This window comes from Neoarius graeffei, chromosome 25, assembly GCF_027579695.1.
Source record: "Neoarius graeffei isolate fNeoGra1 chromosome 25, fNeoGra1.pri, whole genome shotgun sequence".
Taxonomy (NCBI): domain Eukaryota; kingdom Metazoa; phylum Chordata; class Actinopteri; order Siluriformes; family Ariidae; genus Neoarius; species Neoarius graeffei.
Genome location: NC_083593.1, coordinates 7,091,374 through 7,111,232, shown reverse-complemented (window position 1 = coordinate 7,111,232; position 19,859 = coordinate 7,091,374). Strand labels below are relative to the sequence as shown.

Here is a 19,859-nt window from a genome sequence, read left to right as displayed (position 1 = left end):
GTACACCACATCCAGCATGAACAATAAAGGACGACACTCACATTCTGAAGCAGCTGTTCGAACCAGTCATAACCAGAATCCCTGCATGCAGACACCTGTCAAGAGAAATCCCCTTATGCTTTATCAGGTATGAACAGACACACTGTATAATAAAACATACAGGCATTACAGACAAGGACAAGTACTCAAGTAATAATTGTTCATCGTGAAAATGTAATAAATGCCTTGCCGAACATTTATTTAAAACTAGTAAATTTATAGGTCTCCATTTTGCACTCACGTCAGTCTAGTACAAAGAAAGCAGAACCTCCTAAATAGTTATATTCTTCAGTTTTACAGTGCTCAGCGTAAATGAGTGCACCCCCTTTGAAAAGTAACATTTTAAACAATATCTCAATGAACACAATTTCCAAAAGACAAAGTTTAATATAACATCTGTTTAACTTATAATGTGAAAGTAAGGTTAATAATATAAACTTAGATTACACATTTTTCAGTTTTACTCAAATTAGGGTGGTGCAAAAATGAGTACACCCCACAACAAAAACTACTTCATCTAGTACTTTGTATGGCCTTCATGATTTTTAATGACGGCACCAAGTCTTCTAGGCATGGAATGAACAAGTTGGCGACATTTTGCAATATCAATCTTTTTCCATTCTTCAACAACGACCTCTTTTAGTGACTGGATGCTGGACGGAGAGTGATGCTCAACTTGTCTCTTCAGAATTCCCCAAAGAAAATAATTTCTTTCCATCACAAAGGTGAAGGCTACAAGAAGATCAGCAAAGCTTTACTTATCAGTCAGAGTACTGTAGCAAAAGTGGTACAAAAATTTAAGAACGATGGAACCGCAACCATCTCACAGAGACGTCTAGGTCGTCCGTGGAAGTTAACACCTCGACAGGAGCGTCTTCTGATGAGAAGGGTTGAAGAAAATTGGCATGCAAGTTCACTACAGTTATCTAAAGAAGTAGAAAGCCAAACTGGGGTGACTATTTCCCATGACACAATACGGCGTACGCTGCAGAGGAATGGCATGCATGGATGCCGTCCACGAAAGAAGCCTCTCCTAAAGCCCAGGCACAAAAAAGCCCGCCTAGAGTTTGCCAGGGCCCATGCTGACAAAGATGAAGACTACTAGGACTCTATACTCTGGAGTGATGAGACCAAGATAAATGTTTTTGGAACTGATGGCTTCAAAACTGTATGACGTCGCAAAGGTGAGGAATACAAAGAAAAATGCATGGTGCCTACAGTGAAACATGGTGGTGGCAGTGTCCTTATGTGGGGCTGCATGAGTGCTGCTGGTGTCAGGGAGCTGCGTTTCACTGATGGCATCATGAATTCACAGACGTATTGCTCTATACTGAAAGAGAAGATGCTACCATCACTCCGTGCCCTTGGTCGTCGTGCACTTTTCCAACATGACAATGATCCTAAACACACATCTAAGTTCACTGTTGGATTTCTGAAGAAGAACAGGGTGAAAGTGATTCAGTGGCCAAGTACGTCTCCTGATCTGAACCCAATCGAACACCTATGGGGAATTCTGAAGAGACCAGTTTTTGGAAGTTTTTGTCTTGGCCAGCCCTAAGGGTCCCATCTGCATCTCATCATTGCTGAGGAGTGTGCTCCCATCACCCAATCAAGCATCCAGCCAGAGCAGGTCACGATATATTTTTTACCATATTAACATGCCATTGTTGTGTGTTATGCCTGATGTAAAGACTCTCGTCTCTGCGAGCCTACCACACAGATTTAATACTTGTCATTTTTAGGTCATACCTAACAACATGTGTTTTCTTTCTCTCTCTCTTCCCCCCCCCAATATGTCCCTCTGAGTTACATGTTGGTCCTGGGATTGAGATGCTGGCCTCTTCTGCCCCTCGGACCTGCGCGATCCATCCTGGTGCCCTGTGTCTGGTTGGAGTTTTATCGCACCGCTCCTGTGAAGGACGGCCCCATGAGGACAGTTGAGGGTTATACCTGGAGGACGCTCTGGACTCTTACAGTAATGCTTTTATGGCTGAGGTCTACAGTTGTCTTGCTAACTTTAGGACTGCAGTTATCATGAACAGTTTTGCACTCAAGTTTCCATCAATGAAGAGCTATAACATCAACGAAACTGTCCTCATGTTAAAACTGTTAATATTATAGTCAGGCTGTCTGTTGTTGCCCAAATGAGGATGGGTTCCCTTTTGAGTCTGGTTCCTCTCGAGGTTTCTTCCTCATGTCGTCTGAGGGAGTTTTTCCTTGCCACCGTCGCCACAGGCTTGCTCATTGGGGATAGATTAGGGATAAAATTAGCTCATGTTTTAAGTCGTTCAAATTCTGTAAAGCTGCTTTGCGACAATGTTTATTGTTAAAAGCGCTACACAAATACACTTGACTTGACAAGTTGAGCATCACTCTCCATCCAGCATCCAGTCACTAAAAGAGGTCGTTGTTGAAGAATGGAAAAAGATTGATGTTGCAAAATGTCGCCAACTTGTTCATTCCATGCCTAGAAGACTTGGTGCTGTCATTAAAAATCATGGAGGCCATACAAAGTACTAGATGTAGTAGTTTTTGTCATGGGGTGTACTCATTTTTGCACCACCCTAATTTGAGTAAAACTGAAAAATGTGTAATCTAAGTTATATTATTAACCTTACTTTCCCGTTATAAGTTAAACAGATGTTATATTAAACTTTGTCTTGTCAACATTTTGGAAATTGTTTATGTTCATTGAGATATTGTTTAAAATGTTACTTTTCAAAGGGGGTGCACTCATTTACGCTGAGCACTGTAAAATTGTTACGTTGCCATTTAAGATACAGTACAGTAGTAGGTACAACATACCATGTAAACAAATACTGCACACAAAATGTGCCCAAATAACATTTTTGGGCAACGACTCTAACAGTGTCCACATGTGATACGAGTAGAGCTCAGAGAATCATACTAATAACCAAAAAGCGAGCCCAAAACACAAATCCCGTATTTCTGATCCCCCCAGGAATTTGAGCACTTTTAAGTACTTGCTCATTTTCTCTGTCTAGAAAACAAACATCCCAGAGTGTTCGCTGCTATCGTATATTAAAGTCCGTCTTACCACATCAGTGATATTGATGATCTTCCTGGTCATGGTTTCCTTATCGTGATTTGGAGTTGGAGTGAACCACAACTTCTGGAATGTTTCATTTACCAGTTTCTGCGGGAAAAAAAAAAAAGTTTACAAAATAAAACAAAACTGGCCAGGTGCCAAAACATACATTACAATCCGAGAGCATCCAACCAAACGTCCATGAACGAAATATAAACTAAATTAATATGCATTACCCAAGTTGTAGCCTATACCTTAATGCCTTCTTCATCGTTGACCCTTCGGATCATCTTCACACACATCTCCGTGATCTTGTTGAAGGTGGGCTGCTCCAGACAGATGTCTCGCAAGATCTTAATCACCCTCTTTCTCACACTAATGCCCGTATCCTGCAAAGATGACCCCAGGTATGAACACTTGGACATGCTACATACTCTACAGCCTGTAGGTGGCAACAGAGCATCACAAGAGAAATTTACCCAAGGTGAACTTTCATACTCTGAACGAACTTTAATCTGCAGGAAAAAAAAAAAAAAAAGTGTGTTATCAACACAGCTGCCTTACTGCTCAGACGACTGCGGAAGCTACACAGTCTGATGTTCTCAGATCAGTATCTCATCCCATTCAAAACATGTCCGAGTAATAATATATGCACCTCACCACGCTACTGTATTAAATGTACATTTCACATCAACTACTGCACAGAGCTTTATAAATGATCTCGCAGAATTATCAACTTTGGGTCACTGTCAGCCCCTGCAGAACTTGATCAGGCAACTGAATTCTTCGAGTCAACGTTCCGCCATATTTTAGACACTGTAGCTCCTCTTAAATGGAAAAATGGTCAGAGACAAAAAATTAGCACCCTGGTATAATGATGGCACTCGCACTTTAAAACAGACCACTCGAAAATTGGAATGTAAATGGCGTCAAACTAAATTGGTAGTGTTCAAATTAGTGTGGAAGGTGAGCTTCCTGAAGTATAGAAGAGCTCTTAGTGCTGCTAGATCAACATCTCTCCTTCCTAATAGAAGATAAAAATAATCCTAGATTCCTATTTAATACTGGAGCAAAATTAACCAGGAATAAGTCCACTATAGACACATGCACACCTGTAGTATATCGTAGCAACAACTTCATTCATTTTTTTAATGACAAAATTCAGAATATCCGACAAAAAATTCAAACTACTAGTTTAAAAAGTCAGACGATGTAAGTGACCCTGTAGTTAACAATATAACCGGCATTTTTTTCACTCAGGGTACACATTTCTGTTCCAAAATGGTCATTTTTTGAAAGTTTAGTTTTCAGATTGGGCGGCACGGTGGTGTAGTGGTTAGCGCTGTCGCCTCACAGCAAGAAGGTCCGGGTTCGAGCCCCGTGGCCGGCGAGGGCCTTTCTGTGCGGAGTTTGCATGTTCTCCCCGTGTCCGCGTGGGTTTCCTCCGGGTGCTCCGGTTTCCCCCACAGTCCAAAGACATGCAGGTTAGGTTAACTGGTGACTCTAAATTGACCGTAGGTGTGAATGTGAGTGTGAATGGTTGTCTGTGTCTATGTGTCAGCCCTGTGATGGCCTGGCGACTTGTCCAGGGTGTACCCCGCCTTTCGCCCATAGTCAGCTGGGATAGGCTCCAGCTTGCCTGCGACCCTGTAGAACAGGATAAAGCGACTAGAGATAATGAGATGAGTTTTCAGATTTTGTCTCAGTGCATTCTGTTTCCACATATCTTAATATTACAGTGTGAAAATTTCATGAGGTATCCTCATCTGGTTCAGAAGATTTGGCCTGTTGATCAAGACCACCGTTTCGGTGAACTGGTGGGGGCTACGGAGACTACACCAGGGTATTTTTTTTTCCACAGAATAAAAAAAGAAAAAAGATTTAAAAAGGTATAACTAGATATATTTTATTGGAAATATTATGAAATACAATTTGTATGGCAATAAGCACAGAATCAAGTATCTTTTCTAACGAAGAAACGCCCAACGAAGAATTGGGGGCTACAGAAACTACATTTCTCAATTAAACCACTACTCAGTGCAACTACGACTAAAGGCATTTTTATACTTTTACTTCTCATGGTAATTATAAAAACATTATGGGAAATTCTTTAACCCTGATTAAACCCCGCGTTTAGAGAGGGCTACGGAGACTACATTGCTTTTTCCATTATCCCAGTGAACATTTTCAATGAACGCTGAAATGTGTCGGTGCCTTACAGTCAACACATTTTTTCTGTGCATTATTCCTACACATATAGAGATTGAAACTGCCAAAATGGACACCATTAAAAGAATCAGTGATTGAATTTTTGGGCTCCTTTTTGAGAACACTGACCAAAAACGTCATTTGGCATAACGACAGACACATTATTAAAGAACTGCGAAAATTTTTGCCAGGTGATAAATGACTCCATATATTAAATTAAGCAGAGATACTATATTGTCATTTCATATCAATCTTATAGCACAAAATGCACTAGAAATGTGGGATTTTGTATGATGTTATATAGTTCAATGTACAGTGGAACAGTAGAACATGCCAAAACAGCCCTAAAATGGACCAAAAAGGCATAAAAAAAAAAATCAACATGGAAACAAAATTTAAAAAGTGTTCTCTGTGGTGATCCGATGACACTAATGCAAAGTTTAATACAAGAAACTTGACATTTTTTAAAATACACCTGCATAACATCTTATTTCTCCAAATGTGTACCGAGTGAAAAAATGCCGAACTGTATCGATCAGCAATTAGAATGTTTTACTCCCCTTAGAGAAACTGAATTACTTTCATTAATCTCGGCATCAAAAGCCTCAACTTGCGTACTAGATCCCTTACCTACACGTCTATTCAAACAGATAATGCCTGAAGTAACTGAACCGCTTCTAAAAATAATTAACTCTCTTCTTACGATTGGCTATGTACACAAATCCTTTAAACTAGCAGTTATCAAACCCCAATTAAAAAAACCTGACCTTGATCCCTGTCCAATTATCGGCCAATATCAAACCTCTCCTTTATCTCCAAGATCCTTGAAAAGCTGTGGCACAGCAGTTATGCTCATATTTACATAGGAATAACATCCATGAAATGTAACAGTCAGGATTTAGACCTCATCATAGCACAGAGACAGCACTGGTTAAAGTAGTAAACGACCTACTGTTGGCGTCTGATCAGGGCTGTGTCTCGCTTGACCTTAGTGCAGCATTTGATACCACTGATCATTCCATTCTTCTGGATAGACCAGAAAATGTTGTGGGAGTTAAGGGAACGGCCCCCTCCTGGCTCAGCTCTTATTTAACTGATCGCTATCAGTATGTATGCTGATGTAAATGGTGATTTTTCTAGACATACTGAGGTAAAGTTTGGTGTTCCACAAGGTTCTGTCTTGGGTCCACTGCTTTTTTCTTTATCTATGTTCCCTCTGGGTGATATTATTCGTAAACATTCTATTAGTTTCCACTGTTATGCTGATGACACACAGTTGTATGTTTTTGCAAAACCTGATGAAAGACACCAGCTTAATAGAATTGAGGAATGTGTAAAGGACATGAGACACTGGATGCTTATTAACTTCCTTCTGCTTAACTCTGACAAGACTGAAGTACTTGTACTCGGACCACATGCAGCTAGAAGTAAGTTTTCTGATTACACAGTAACTCTGGATGGCCTTTCTGTTTCTTCATGTGCAGCAGTAAAAGATCTCGGCGTGATTATTGACCCCAGTCTTTCATTCCAAACTCGGATAGCTTTCTTTCATCTCAGAAATATTGCTAAGATAAGAAATTTAAATGTCGCGGAAAAACTAGTTCATGTTTTCGTTACCTCCAGGTTGGATTATTGTAATGCCTTACTGTCTAGATGTTCCAATAAGTGCATAAGCAAGCTCCAGTTAGTTCAAAACGCAGCAGCAAGAGTCCTTACTAGAACTAGAAGATATGACCACATCATCCCTGTCTTATCCATACTGCACTGGCTCCCAATCAAATTTCGTATTGATTATAAAATACTACTATTGACCTTTAAAGCACTGAATGGTCTCGCACCACAGTACCTGAGTGAACTTCTGCTCCTCTATGACCCGCCACGCCTACTTAGATCAAAAGGTGCAGGCTATCTGCTGGTACCTCGTATAGTGAAGGCTGCATCAGGGGGCGGAGCCTTTTCTTACAAAGCCCCACAGTTATGGAACAGCCTTCCAAGTAATGTTTGGGAATCAGACACAGTCTCGGCGTTTAAGTCTCGGCTGAAAACATATCTGTTTAGTCAAGCCTTGTGTTAATGGTGTTTATGAGGTAAAGGTGTAGATCTGGAAGGTCCTCAGACAGAGTGTTTTAGTAAACTGGGATGTATGGATGCTGTCAGTCCCCTACTCGCTTGCTCACTTGAGTTTGTTGACGGTGTAGTGGCTGCTGCTTTATGTCCCAGGGCTCCCTCAGGCCTGCGTTACCTTCTGGCTCTGCCCTTTATGCTGGTCATAGTTAGTTGCCGGAGTCCCTGCTTGTACTCAGTGCAATATGTATACTGTTCCTACTTATTCAGGTGACATTGGACATACCTAACAACCTGTGTTTTCTCTCCCTCTCCCCCAAATCTGTCCCTCTGAGTTACATGTCGGTCCTGGGATCGAGATGCTGACCTCTCCTGGTCCTCAGACCTGCCTGATCCATCCTGGTGCCGTGTCTGGTTGGAGTCTCATCGCATCGCTCCTGTAGAGGACGGCCCCATATGGACAGTTGAAAGTCACACTTGGAGGATGCTCTGGACTCTTAAGGCCAATTTATGCTGACAACCCAGTCCTCGCAGATAGCGTCGCAGACAGTGTCTGCGTAGCCCCCCCCACCTTCGCAGACGCTCTGCGCGCACCTCCCAAAAATTGTGACCACCGCAGAAGCCTCGCAGACAAGAGGGCTCTGATTGGTCCACTCTACATCCGCTGTACACGCACTTCCGCTTCCCTACTTTCCCGGTTTGGTTTGTTTTCACGACCGCCATTTTTAAAAACATGAGCGAAGATGGAGCAGCACGAAGAGCGGTTGATCGAGGAAGTGAGGAGGTACGTACATCTATACGACTCCAGTTCTAGTCATTATAAGTAACCGGAGGATAAACACTCCACTAACCACACCCACCAACTACTCCTAGCGATTTCGCGACTTCGCGCCCCCTTGCGTTGTGGCAATGAATAACATCGCACACGCCTATTACTCCCCGCTCAACGATAAATTACAACTGTCTGCGAAAAGCTATCTGCGAAAGCCTTGTCGCAAGAGCATGCAGAGGCCTTTACAGTAGGGCTGTAACGATATGCGTATCGAAATCGCGATACGCAGAGCCACGATCCGTATCGCGATACAAGAAGGCAGAATCGCGGTACACCCTTTCAAACTTCTCCTCAGCCCAAAAACAGAGGCGCTTCCAAACTTCAATTTATGAATACTTTACTTTTTATTTAAATTACATTTTAAACTTACTTAAATTACTTTTATTTTTTTTATATCTATTAGTAAGTCGTTTTTTCGCCGACCTGCGACAATCTTCTGCGAGTCACGCAACGTCCACACTCGCCACTGGCAGAGCATTCATTTCTTTTAAGCGGTCGCCATTCTGGTTGCGACGCGGGGAGCGAATCTGTAAACAAGCAGCTCATTGGCTGGCTAGGTGTGCCACAAGCCAATCACAATCACTTGACCGGAAAGGCATGCAGTGTTGCCAGATTGGGCAGGTTTAGGTGCTTTTTGGCTGGTTTTGAACATATTTTGGGGTGGAAAACGTTAGCAATATCTGGCAACACTGAAGGCATGTCTGCTTGGGCGGAAGCCTTCTGCGGCAGTTACATTTTGACACGCGAGCAATGTTTCACCATAAAAATTCCGTAATTTCCATCTGTTTTCCGCGATCACAGAAAATCATTGGCCCTATGAGAGTGAGACAGTGAGAGAGCCACCCCCCCAAAAAAAATCTTAACGGATTTACACGATTTGGAAAAATGACTTTTTCAGAACCGAAAAAAACAGAGCTTCCGGCTCAACAGTATTATTTGGAGAAATAAAACAGTCTTTGAATATACATTTGTTCATTTTTGCATACATATTACTCATTCTCTGCAGTGGTCTGAATTATTTGTTATTAAATAGTTAATGTAAGTAAGTAAATGTTAATAAGTCAAATTTACTACTTTAAAAAAACATTAAAAAAAAATCGTGGGCGTATCGAATCGTGGGTCAAAAATCGCGATACGAATCGAATCATGAGTTGGGTGTATCGTTACAGCCCTACTTTACAGTAATGCTTTTATGGCTGAGGACTACAGTTGACTTGCTAACTTTAGGACTGCAGTTGTCATGAACAGTTTTGCACTCAAGTTTCCATCAACAGAGAGTTTATAACGTCAACGAAACTGACTTCAATGTTAAAACTGTTCATGTTATAAGTCATGTCGCCTGTTGTTGCCCAAATGAGGATGGGTTCCCTTTTGAGTCTGGTTCCTCTCGAGGTTTCTTCCTCACGTCGTCTGAGGGAGTTTTTCCTTGCCACCGTCGCCACAGGCTTGCTCATTGGGGATAGATTAGGGATAAAATTAGCTCGTGTTTTAAGTCGTTCAAATTCTGTAAAGCTGCTTTCCGACGATGTTTATTGTTAAAAGCGCTACACAAATAAACTTGACTTGACTAATTTGACACACCCTGGAAAAAAAAAAAAAAAAAAACCCGCATGCTTCGATACAGACTGCATCTAATCCCGTTACAGCTGAAAATGACCTGACAATACAGCACGTGTATATGGTACGCTCCTGTGATGCAGGATTGTATAAAACCATTATGAGACAGCTGTTATCAAAAATTAGTCATGAGTTAACCTCTGATCTGTGGCATTTAATGAGCTTTACAAGTACCTTTAAAGCAGAGAATGAGAGACAAAATATTAACGCACCAGTATCCTCTCAATGAGCATGTCGTAGTATTGTTCAGTCAGCTGAGGGCGACTCAGTACGAATCGGCCGAGCAACTCAACAGCAGCTTCCCGCACACTGGTGGAGTTATCCATTAGCCGACCGTGGACTCCGCGCTGCATGTCCAACTGTGCATGAACACACAAAATGTTAGACCAAATGCCATTCCAAATCCTCTTCAAAAAAAGAACACGTCCATGTATGCTAGTCCATCAGTTGATAAATCATGTTACGTTTCTCACGTCAATTCCCCCCCAAGGACACATTTTAAGCGTTTCCTTTTTTTTTGTGTGCCTTATTTGTGAAAACCCACTCACCCGAGCCAGAATGCTGGGATCCACAGCCACCACCTCTGACAGACACTTCATCGCTTTCGTTCTCACAGCAATCGCACTCTCTCCCAGCACTCTCAAGATCTGAGCAACACAAAGCAGCAGGAGGCTTTTTGTAGCAACACATTGCCGGAACACTGAAAACTTGTAGGAATCCTTTTCATTTTTAAACCAATTTAAAGACCTTTGAAAGGATTTCTCTGTATGAAACAGCAGGGTTCCATTCGGTTTCCCTCAAGCTGTCTGAACGCAGGTGATGCTTTCTTACCTGTGTTAAATAAATATCAAAGCTCTGTGCAAACGGCCTCATAGAGGCCAAATATCGCACGACTAAACAGGCGTCTTCGTAGTCCACAGTGTCCGAGTTCATTCTGAAGAGGAGGGAAAAAAGCGTTAGGCTGATGCCAAGACAATACACTTCACCTACGAGAGAACCGATCACAAATCATGCAAGTAACAGGTCACCCAAGCTTACTTCAATGTACCAAACTGCAACGGAGTGGTCTTGATGATGGACCGCAAAAACTGCTTGCGTTTCTCGGCTCTCTGCATGATCTCGCCTGTGGTCTCTATGTCCTTGGCATGGTGCGCTCCTTCTGCAGAGTCTTCTTCCTTCTGGTTCTGAGACTTCATTGCCTTCTCGGTCTCTGTAGTGGTGTCCCTGAACCACTGAGCGATGTAGAACTTCCTTGCAAACTGGCAGGTCACAAGAACATCAAGTTACTCTTAAGTCCTTTACAACACAGTTACATACCATATTAAAAAGATTCTATTTACAGTTAGGTCCATATATATTTGGAGACTGACACAAATTTTGTTTTTTTTTTTACCTGTTTACTGAAACATATTCAAGTTATAATTATATAATGGACATGGACAAAGTCCAGACTTTCAGCTTTCATTTGAGGGTATCCACATTAAAATTGGATGAAGGGTTTAGGAGTTTCAGCTCCTTAACATGTGCCACCCCGTTTTTAAAGGGACCAAAAGTAATTGGACAATTGACTCAAAGGCTATTTCATGGCAGGTGTGAGCAAATCCTTCATTATGTCATTCTCAATTAAGCAGATAAAAGGCCTGGAGTTGATTTGAGGTGTGGTGCTTGCATTTGGAAGATTTTGCTGTGAAGAAAACATGCGGTCAAAGGAGCTCTCCATGCAGGTGAAACAAGCCATCCTTAAGCTGCAAAAACAGAAAAAACCCATCCGAGAAATTGCTACAATATTAGGAGTGGCAAAATCTACAGTTTGGTACATCCTGAGAAAGAAAGCAAGCACTGGTGAACTCATCAATGCAAAAAGACCTGGACGCCCACAGAAGACACATGATGATCACAGAATGAAGAGAAACCCCTTCACAACAGCCAACCAAGTGAACAACACTCTCCAGGAGGTCGGCGTATCAATATCCAAATCTACCATAAAGAAAAGACTGCATGAAAGTAAATACAGAGGGTTCACTGCACGGTGCAAGCCACTCATAAGCCTCAAGAATAAAAAGGCTAGATTGGACTTTGCTAAAAAACATCTAAAAAAGCCAGCACAGTTCTGGAAGAACATTCTTTGGACAGATGAAACCAAGATCAACCTCTACCAGAATGATGGAAAGAAAAAAAAGTATGGCGAAGGCGTGGTACAGCTCATGATCGAAAGCATACCACATCATCTGTAAAACACGGCGGAGGCAGTGTGATGGCTTGGGCATGCATGGCTGCCAGTGGCACTGGGTCACTAGTGTTTATTGATGATGTGACAGGACAGAAGCAGCCAGATGAATTCTGAGGTATTCAGAGACATACTGTGTGCTCAAATCCAGCCAAACTGATTGGTCAGCGTTTCATAATACAGATGGACAATGACCCAAAACATAAAGCCAAAGCAACCCAGGAGTTTATTAAAGCAAAGAAGTGGAATATTCTTGAATGGCCAAGTCAGTCACCTGATCGCAACCCAATTGAGCATGCATTTCACTTGTTAAAGACTAAAAACTTCAGACAGAAAGGCCCACAAACAAACAGCAACTGAAAACCGCTGCAGTAAAGGCCTGGCAGAGCATTAAAAAGGAGGAAACACAGCGTCTGGTGATGTCCATGAGTTCAAGACTTCAGGCAGTCATTGCCAACAAAGCGTTTTCAACCAAGTATTAGCAGGGTACCCCCAGGATTGTTAAACCAAAATTTAAGACTTAAGACTTTTTTAATGCCATTTCAAGTGAAATTTAATACCTTTGTCGCACTCATTAGGGAAGAATAAATCATATTGAGCACCAGATTAAACCTCAAATAATTACTATTTACGAGTGTTTGAAATAACAAAATTACATTTATTAAAATAATCAATCAGAATTCATTCTACTCACACCCCCTGGACACCATGCAGAGGAGAGCACCCCCATGTAAGTCCAGACAATCACCCCTCATACACATACACACACGCCAGAGAAGCATTCAAAAGACAAAAAGAATAGTATAGCTATAATAGTATAGTATAGCTGCCTGCTTCTGAATTGTGGATGCAAATGAAATATGTTTACCACTTTTCATGTGAGAATCCAGAGCTATAAGCCCCATTGTCCCTAGTTGAAAGGTTTTTTTTTTTTTTTACACAAAGTGCATAATGCCTCACGGTCATTATTTGGAACCCCCTTGACCCAGGCGTATTTAGGCCCCGGTCACACCGCCCGAACTTTGCTGGAGCGTTCCTGGAGCGGTGAAAAAAATTCATCACCGCTCGTAACTGTTCACCACCGTTTAACAAAAGTTGGCCCCCGTTAAAGCAATGCCGTATACGCTCGGCCACCGCTGATGTTTCTCGAGGGGCCCTCCTACCGCTCCGAAAGTTTTGAGCTGCACAAAATATTGCGAGCGGTGAGGAGGGGGCAATTTTCCGCCCCGGCAAAGTTCACCCCCGCTCCACCAACGCCCAGTCAAAGTTTGGCATCGCTAGACGCAAGTTCGTGGACGCTTGGGTCCGCTAGGCCAACGCAGAAATCTTGAACGCTGGACCACCGCTGCTTCGCCAGCGTTGCCCGGGCGGCGATTAAATGTTGCACAAACTTCGGTGGAGCGGTTGTAAGCGTTTTATGAGCAGACACGGGGTTGCTGGAACGGTGTCAGGCGTTGAAGCAGTTATCCATGGCGGCGATGAACTTTGGTTTGGCGTTGGTATAGCGGTGTCGGAGCGGGACCAGAATTTGGCTATAAATACGGGAGAAATGGACCAGGAGCTCATTTGGAATCGAGCTGCCGTTGAGTTCAGACCTCATCTATATCGAATTTGCTCAAAGTTACAGTAAAACTGTATCACCATGGATGCTGAGAGACTTGCTATGATTGGTGCTAAACCAACTTTATACCCCCGCCGAGCCAAAGCCCGCATGCGCAGAACGCCGTTATACCAAAGCTCGCTACCGCTAAACCAATGCTAAAGCAACGCTGGCTTCAGCGGTGCACCGCTAAGCCAACGCCCGTGTTTTCGATTTTTTTCCCCATTTTGTGTGCGGTGACGAGCGTTGTCGAAATTCGCCCCCCCCCCCACCGTTCAAGGAACGCTCCAGCAAAGTTCGGGCGGTGTGACCGGGGCCTTAGGGTCGAGCGGCCACTTCGGGTTGAATCTGCACTTCCCCATGCTCTCTCCCCCTCACCCTCTCTGCTCTATGCGCCTGCTGCTCTCGTTTCGTGTTAACCCTTTACGGCGCGACGTGAATTTCCCGCTGTTTGCGTGTGAACGCCAGGGCAGCGCAAAACATTTTAGATTTTGCTTCATTTTCATCACAGAGAATTTAATCTAGGTTACGCAACGATGTTAGACTTTCTTTGGAAAATTAAGACCTCCGTGGAAAAAATTAAGACTTTCAAGATGAAATTTAATACTTTTAAGGCCTTAATTCTGGAAAATGAAATTCAATACTTTTTTAATACTTTTAAGACTCCGCGGGTACCCTGATTAGAAATGAACATTTTATTTACAATTATTTATTTTGTCCAATTACTTTTGAGCCCCTGAAATGAAGGGATTGTGTTTAAAAAAATGCTTTAGTTCCTCACATTTTTATGCAATCATTTTTGTTCAACCCACTGAATTAAAGCTGAAAGTCTGAACTTCAACTGCATCTGAATTGTTTTGTTCAAAATTCATTATGGTTATGTACAGAACCAAAATTAGAAAAATGTCGTATCTGTCCAAATATTTATGGACCTAACTGTATATCCGAACATAGTCCTCACCAAAAGAGACGGGTCGGTCTCCACGTTTTCATCCAAGTAATCCAACAGAGCTTTCTGAAGCTGCTGAGTCTCATCATTGCCAGACACCTGAAGAATTAACACCGCAATAATGATTAATAAGGAGCTTAACAGGAAGAGATCAGCGTATCGATTGAGGATCATCATCAATAACGGCTTACCTCTCTGAGGATGCGGTCTATAGATCTCTGGTCCATTTTGCTCGTGACGGCGTCTTTACGGAGGCGAGCAGCAACCGTTCCCAGGTAGTCCAAAGAGGCCACTCTGAGTGCCATCTCAGTCTGCTTGTTACTGAACTGGTGCACCTGAGGACAAGAGACAAGGTGGTGGCGGTTTGTACTAGTCAAGAATCAGTCAAAGCAAAGGAGGCGATAACGCAAATTTATTAAACTAGCCTACAGGGCAAGTAAATACTCCAGTGTGCTTACCAGTTCCATGATTAACTCAGCTAAAAAGTGGTAGCTAACCATGTGATAAACGTATGAGGAATTTTGTCCGTTAAATACATAGCACATAGATTTTTGAGAATTTTGTCCTCAGAACATGCAGAAAATATTATCAGAGTCTGATAATCTTTATTTTCTCTAAATATGTTTATCCCACCTGGGGTCAACTGTGCAGGAAAATGGGGGCTGTGATAGTGAGGTGAGAAAGAGAGTGCAGGCAGGGTGGAGCAGTTGGAGAAGGATTTCGGGAGTCATTTGTGATCGGAAAGTCCCAGCAAAAGTGAAAGGTAAGATGTATGGGACAGTAGTGAGACCAGCTGTGATGTATGGACTGAAGACGAAGAGACAGGAGGCAAAGTTGAGGATGTTAAGGTTTGCGATGGGAGGTTGGACAGGATAAGGAACGAGCACATCAGACAGACAGCACATGTGGAGAGCTTGGGAATTAAGCTGAGAGAGATGGTATGGGCACATCCTGAGAAGAGATGCAGAGCATGTTGGAAGGAGAACGTTGAGGATGGAGCTGCCAGGCACACGAAAATGAGGAAGGCCAAAGAAGAGATACATAGATGTGGTAAGAGAGGACATGAAAGTGGCAGATGTGGTAGAGAAGGATGCGGAAGACAGGGAGCAATGGAGACAAAAGATCTGCTGTGGCGACCCCTAAATCGGGAGCAGCCAAAAGATGATGTTTATCCTCAAGGTGTAGTGCAGCAAGCAGAAGAGTTATAAGACAGCGTTACGCTAGCCTGGGCCCGCCCATCCTAAGCGTGACGCAACACGAGGGCCTGTTGCGAGCTTAGTCTGGCCAGGCAAGCTATCTACAGCTCTTCCAAGCTCCCGAAAAATCGGGAGCCAATCAACTTTGAGCATCTCCAACGGCCCTGGGTAGAGGCGTGTTCGAGGCAGTGACGTAGTAGAACTGCGACCGGAAGCCATAGATTGTTTACACAATCTATGCCGGAAGCGCTTCATTCACTAGAAACATTACGAACATGGAGCAAGTTCTCATTGAAAACGGAGCAAAGAGCAGCCCTGGAGGTATTTATTGAAAGGAAGGACGTTTTCGCCTTGCTCCCGACCGGCTTCGGTAAGAGTTTAATCTACCAGTTAGCCCCGTCGCGTCACATACGTCAGAGGAAAGAGTGATGTGATTGGTTTAAGCTTCGTCACAGCCTTTTCTGGCTTCGACCAGTAGCAAACTGAGGCATTTCAGTGAGGCGGGTCAACCACGCGCTTTGGGAAACGGTTGGGCTTAATATCTTTGCCAGACCAAATGCTCGCAGAGCTTTGAAGTCGCGTTAGCCAGACTAGCGTTACACTGGATTTTATTTTTCCACGGTCTTTCCACAAATCTGCATGTTCCTGATGCTGAAAAGATCTGTCATACACGCACACTAATTATTCCGATTAGTCAAAAATATTCTGCTTTATAATTACAGCATCGAGAGGAGTCGCATTACGTATGAAGTTCAAACATTCATAACCAGTAAAAACTTATCTACAAATCTGCTTGTCCTTAGCGGTCAGGCTAGTGAATCGCCCACCCCTGCAACGACACTTACCAGTAACCGGCCCAGGAGACTGAGCAGCAATTCGGCAGCGGGCCACTCTGGTTTGTTGACCGTTGAGAGAAGGTCCTGCACGAAGTTTTCAAACAAAGGCCGATAGTCCTCCTCTCCCTGTTTGCTGCCACATCTGGAAAACAAAAAGCAGGGTTGACATGAAGCAGGTCAGCTTCACTAGAGTGCTCCAACAAAACCCAAGTCTCCAAGCTCTTACTTTTTGAGGAAAACAGAGAGGAAATTCTGTGCTGTCCTCATTGCAGTTTCATACGAGTTTGTGATCAGGACATCCTGGTCCACCTACAAATAACATTGCCGATTAATTCCTTTATACTTGATAAATTACTGTCGATTTTATTTGGCCTGTCCATTTAAAACACGTTCTCTTACTTTCTTTTCGTACTCGTCATCTGTGTTATCCTTCTCGTTAGGAAGATGCACCACGCACTGTATAAGCTGCAGCACCAGAGCCGTTACCATCTGGATGTACATGGGCTCCCCGTCAACATCACTGCTGTTCAACCTGACAAACAGACGAGACCAAATATGGGTTATGAAAAATCCCAAAGTCATAATATGGTACTTAAAAGGAAATATCAGCCAACCGAAAGTTCCTCAAGCTTCTTTTGCTGGTGGGGAGCCTGGCGAGAGAGGTGAAGATCTCCTCCAGGATGAGCTGCCTGTGTTTCTCATAGCGGGAGAAGACCTGAGGAGGAAAGACATGCTCGGTCAGGTTCAGACAGAAGACTCCATCCTGCAAGGGCTTGAAGACGATTAGCTTAAAAAGGTGATCAAAACTTACAGCCGTGACCAGCTTAATGGCACAGAGCTGAAGCTCGCTGACATTCTCCACAAAGAACGGTGTGATTCCCATTGAAGAGACCTGCGAGAGATAGATCTGAGGTTAGCACGGACTTCGTTTTCAAGGACGCACAGAGGAACAGATGACGCAGACACTCGCCTGCAGAATTGTAGTGTCCGTGAGTAGCTGGATCTCCAGCAGCTCTGAGATGTTGCTGACGATGTCACACACTTTGTTGTAGAGCATCACGATAACCCTTTGCTTGTGTGTGGAACACTTGGCCCGTTTGGCTTTCGAGCTCAACATGCCACCTGATTAAATTTAAATAATAATAATAATAAAAAAAACAAACAAAAAACAAATCCAGAAAGGTTGATTCACGAATATACAGATAAGAGTAATACCCATACTAGCAAGTTTTTACAGCAAGACTTCAGTTTTGCCACTAGAGGGCAATGTTGGTTTAAATTTACCAGATTTAAAAAATAATAAAAAAAAAAAAATAGAAAAGTTATCCTTGGGAACAAGAAAAAAAGTTATGACAGTAAGTCTTGCCTGTAATCCTTCTTTATAACACGAGCAAGCAGCAAGTCACTTGTCACCTGTGCAGCTTATTTTAGTGCCAGTATAAAATGGGACATTTATAGCGTAAAATATAATGGCGTGTTTGTCATTTCTGAGCACCAGACACATGTGGCTTGTTTAGGGCATTCACTGGAGCCAAACTGTTTGGATTTATTGCTTTACTGAGTCATTTCTAATTTACATAAAATTAAGAAAAAAATATTTCATGCACTACTCTGCTGCCATGTCACATGCTACCATTGCCGGAAATCGCAAACGGGTTGAATGGAAAATTAAAGGTCATTTATCACTTGCTAGAACAAACAGAGTAAACGTTACCAGTGTATTACACTTAAAAGTAACAAGTCGGCGTTTTATATCCGAGTAAAACGTAATGGTTCCTTTTCTACCTCATCACACAAGAGCAGAACAAAACTTTAGGGCAAGCTTAACACTTTTTTTTTTTTTTTGCGCTCTAGTGGAGGAAGTTTACTAAAACAGCTTCAGGAAGACATTTTTGACATCATTTGGTGACGATTTAACAACCAACCAACCAACCACTGCAATCAGTATTAAAGAGATTTGCATATAATTTTTTTCCTCTCGCAGGAGATCACTGACCTCCGTGTGGGTCCACTCTATAGACAGGGTCATACTGAGGGTACAGGGTGTTCTGCAGATGGAACTTGGTGAACTGCAGCACCCTCTCGATCACGTCCTCGATGTAGACGGCCTTGGGCATGCGCGGTGAGGTCATGATGTTCAGGGCCGTCAAGCAAGAGTCGGCCGATTTGGTTACCCGCTCCATGATGAGGTCACGCCATAACCGTTCTTCATCTTCTGCCTCATTGTCCTAGATATACGTAGGAAAAAGACCCCGTTATTCACCGTCCACAGCAGAGCTGCACTGTATACAGAGCTACAAGTGCGAGTGTGAAAACTACACTCACGTGGTTCATGAGCGTGGAGAGCTTAGCGCCGTCCTGTATGTTTTTCTCCAATATGCTCAGCACTTTCACGAGCTTGTCAGATGGAATCTGTAAAGCGAAGGAGGTTGGACTTGGAGTGACACTTGGCAAAATAAAAGTTGCAACAAATACAAGAAGCTCATATCCATCAGGTTGCCATCTTAGATAAACAATCAGAGTTTGCTATCACTTAGCGCAAGCACTGCACTTATTGTACAGTTTATATTCAGCTTATCAGGTGAAAATTCAAATAGCTTGAAAATGCTCTACTTAATTTAGAATTGAATGCAGGACATCATAATTTTTACAGAATTAAAATATTTATCCGTTCTTGAGATATTACAAATCAAAAGATTGAAAGAAAAAAAAAAAAGCGGCTTAATTTTTAGAAAACCGCCGTAATGTTATATATTATTAGGATCACACGGTCCAAAATGGGCCTCATTAACGAATGAGATCAAATGTTTTTTTCTTAAAACAACTTGTCTATTTTTCAAGATATTTACATGGGAATTGGCAGGTACATAGATGGTTGTATACTGAATACAAAGCTTGAAAAATTATGAAAATTAGTATTTAACTAGTATTAATTATGCTAATTGGGTAAAAATTTTAAATCTGTACACTCAATAAAAAGGTAATAAAAGATTTCTAATACTTTGTGCTCTGTAGGCCTTTGTATTTCTCAAAAGTAGGGCCTATTAGTGTTCAGATGAAAGAATATAAAGGATATTCACAGCTTACAAGGCGAACCTCGAAAAAACGGCGTGATCCATATCCAATAAGCAATTCACGTGAACTGAACTGAAATTGACACTCGCATTTCTGACTTGTTTTTTTTTTTTTTACACCATCATTCTGACCACCAAGAGCTCAATATTTTCATAAAAACTACAGTT

The 19,859-nt window shown here is 42.5% G+C and overlaps 1 protein-coding gene across 3 annotated transcripts in view; it reads right to left on the bottom strand.

The window, feature by feature from the left end:
- The window catches only part of nipblb (NIPBL cohesin loading factor b), a 52,353-nt gene that overhangs the window by 12,153 nt on the left and 20,341 nt on the right, over positions 1-19,859 (bottom strand). For all 3 annotated transcript variants that reach the window (XM_060909025.1, XM_060909024.1, XM_060909026.1), the window contains exons 16-32: positions 18,943-19,029; positions 18,614-18,845; positions 17,588-17,739; positions 17,429-17,509; positions 17,232-17,332; positions 17,017-17,149; positions 16,844-16,926; positions 16,627-16,759; positions 14,777-14,920; positions 14,598-14,684; positions 10,848-11,068; positions 10,641-10,743; positions 10,358-10,456; positions 10,022-10,168; positions 3,343-3,477; positions 3,098-3,196; positions 42-95 (exon numbers count right to left, since the gene is read on the bottom strand). In XM_060909025.1, the coding sequence (XP_060765008.1) occupies positions 42-95; positions 3,098-3,196; positions 3,343-3,477; positions 10,022-10,168; positions 10,358-10,456; positions 10,641-10,743; positions 10,848-11,068; positions 14,598-14,684; positions 14,777-14,920; positions 16,627-16,759; positions 16,844-16,926; positions 17,017-17,149; positions 17,232-17,332; positions 17,429-17,509; positions 17,588-17,739; positions 18,614-18,845; positions 18,943-19,029 (2,091 nt within the window). The remainder of the gene's footprint in view (positions 1-41; positions 96-3,097; positions 3,197-3,342; positions 3,478-10,021; positions 10,169-10,357; positions 10,457-10,640; positions 10,744-10,847; positions 11,069-14,597; positions 14,685-14,776; positions 14,921-16,626; positions 16,760-16,843; positions 16,927-17,016; positions 17,150-17,231; positions 17,333-17,428; positions 17,510-17,587; positions 17,740-18,613; positions 18,846-18,942; positions 19,030-19,859) is intronic.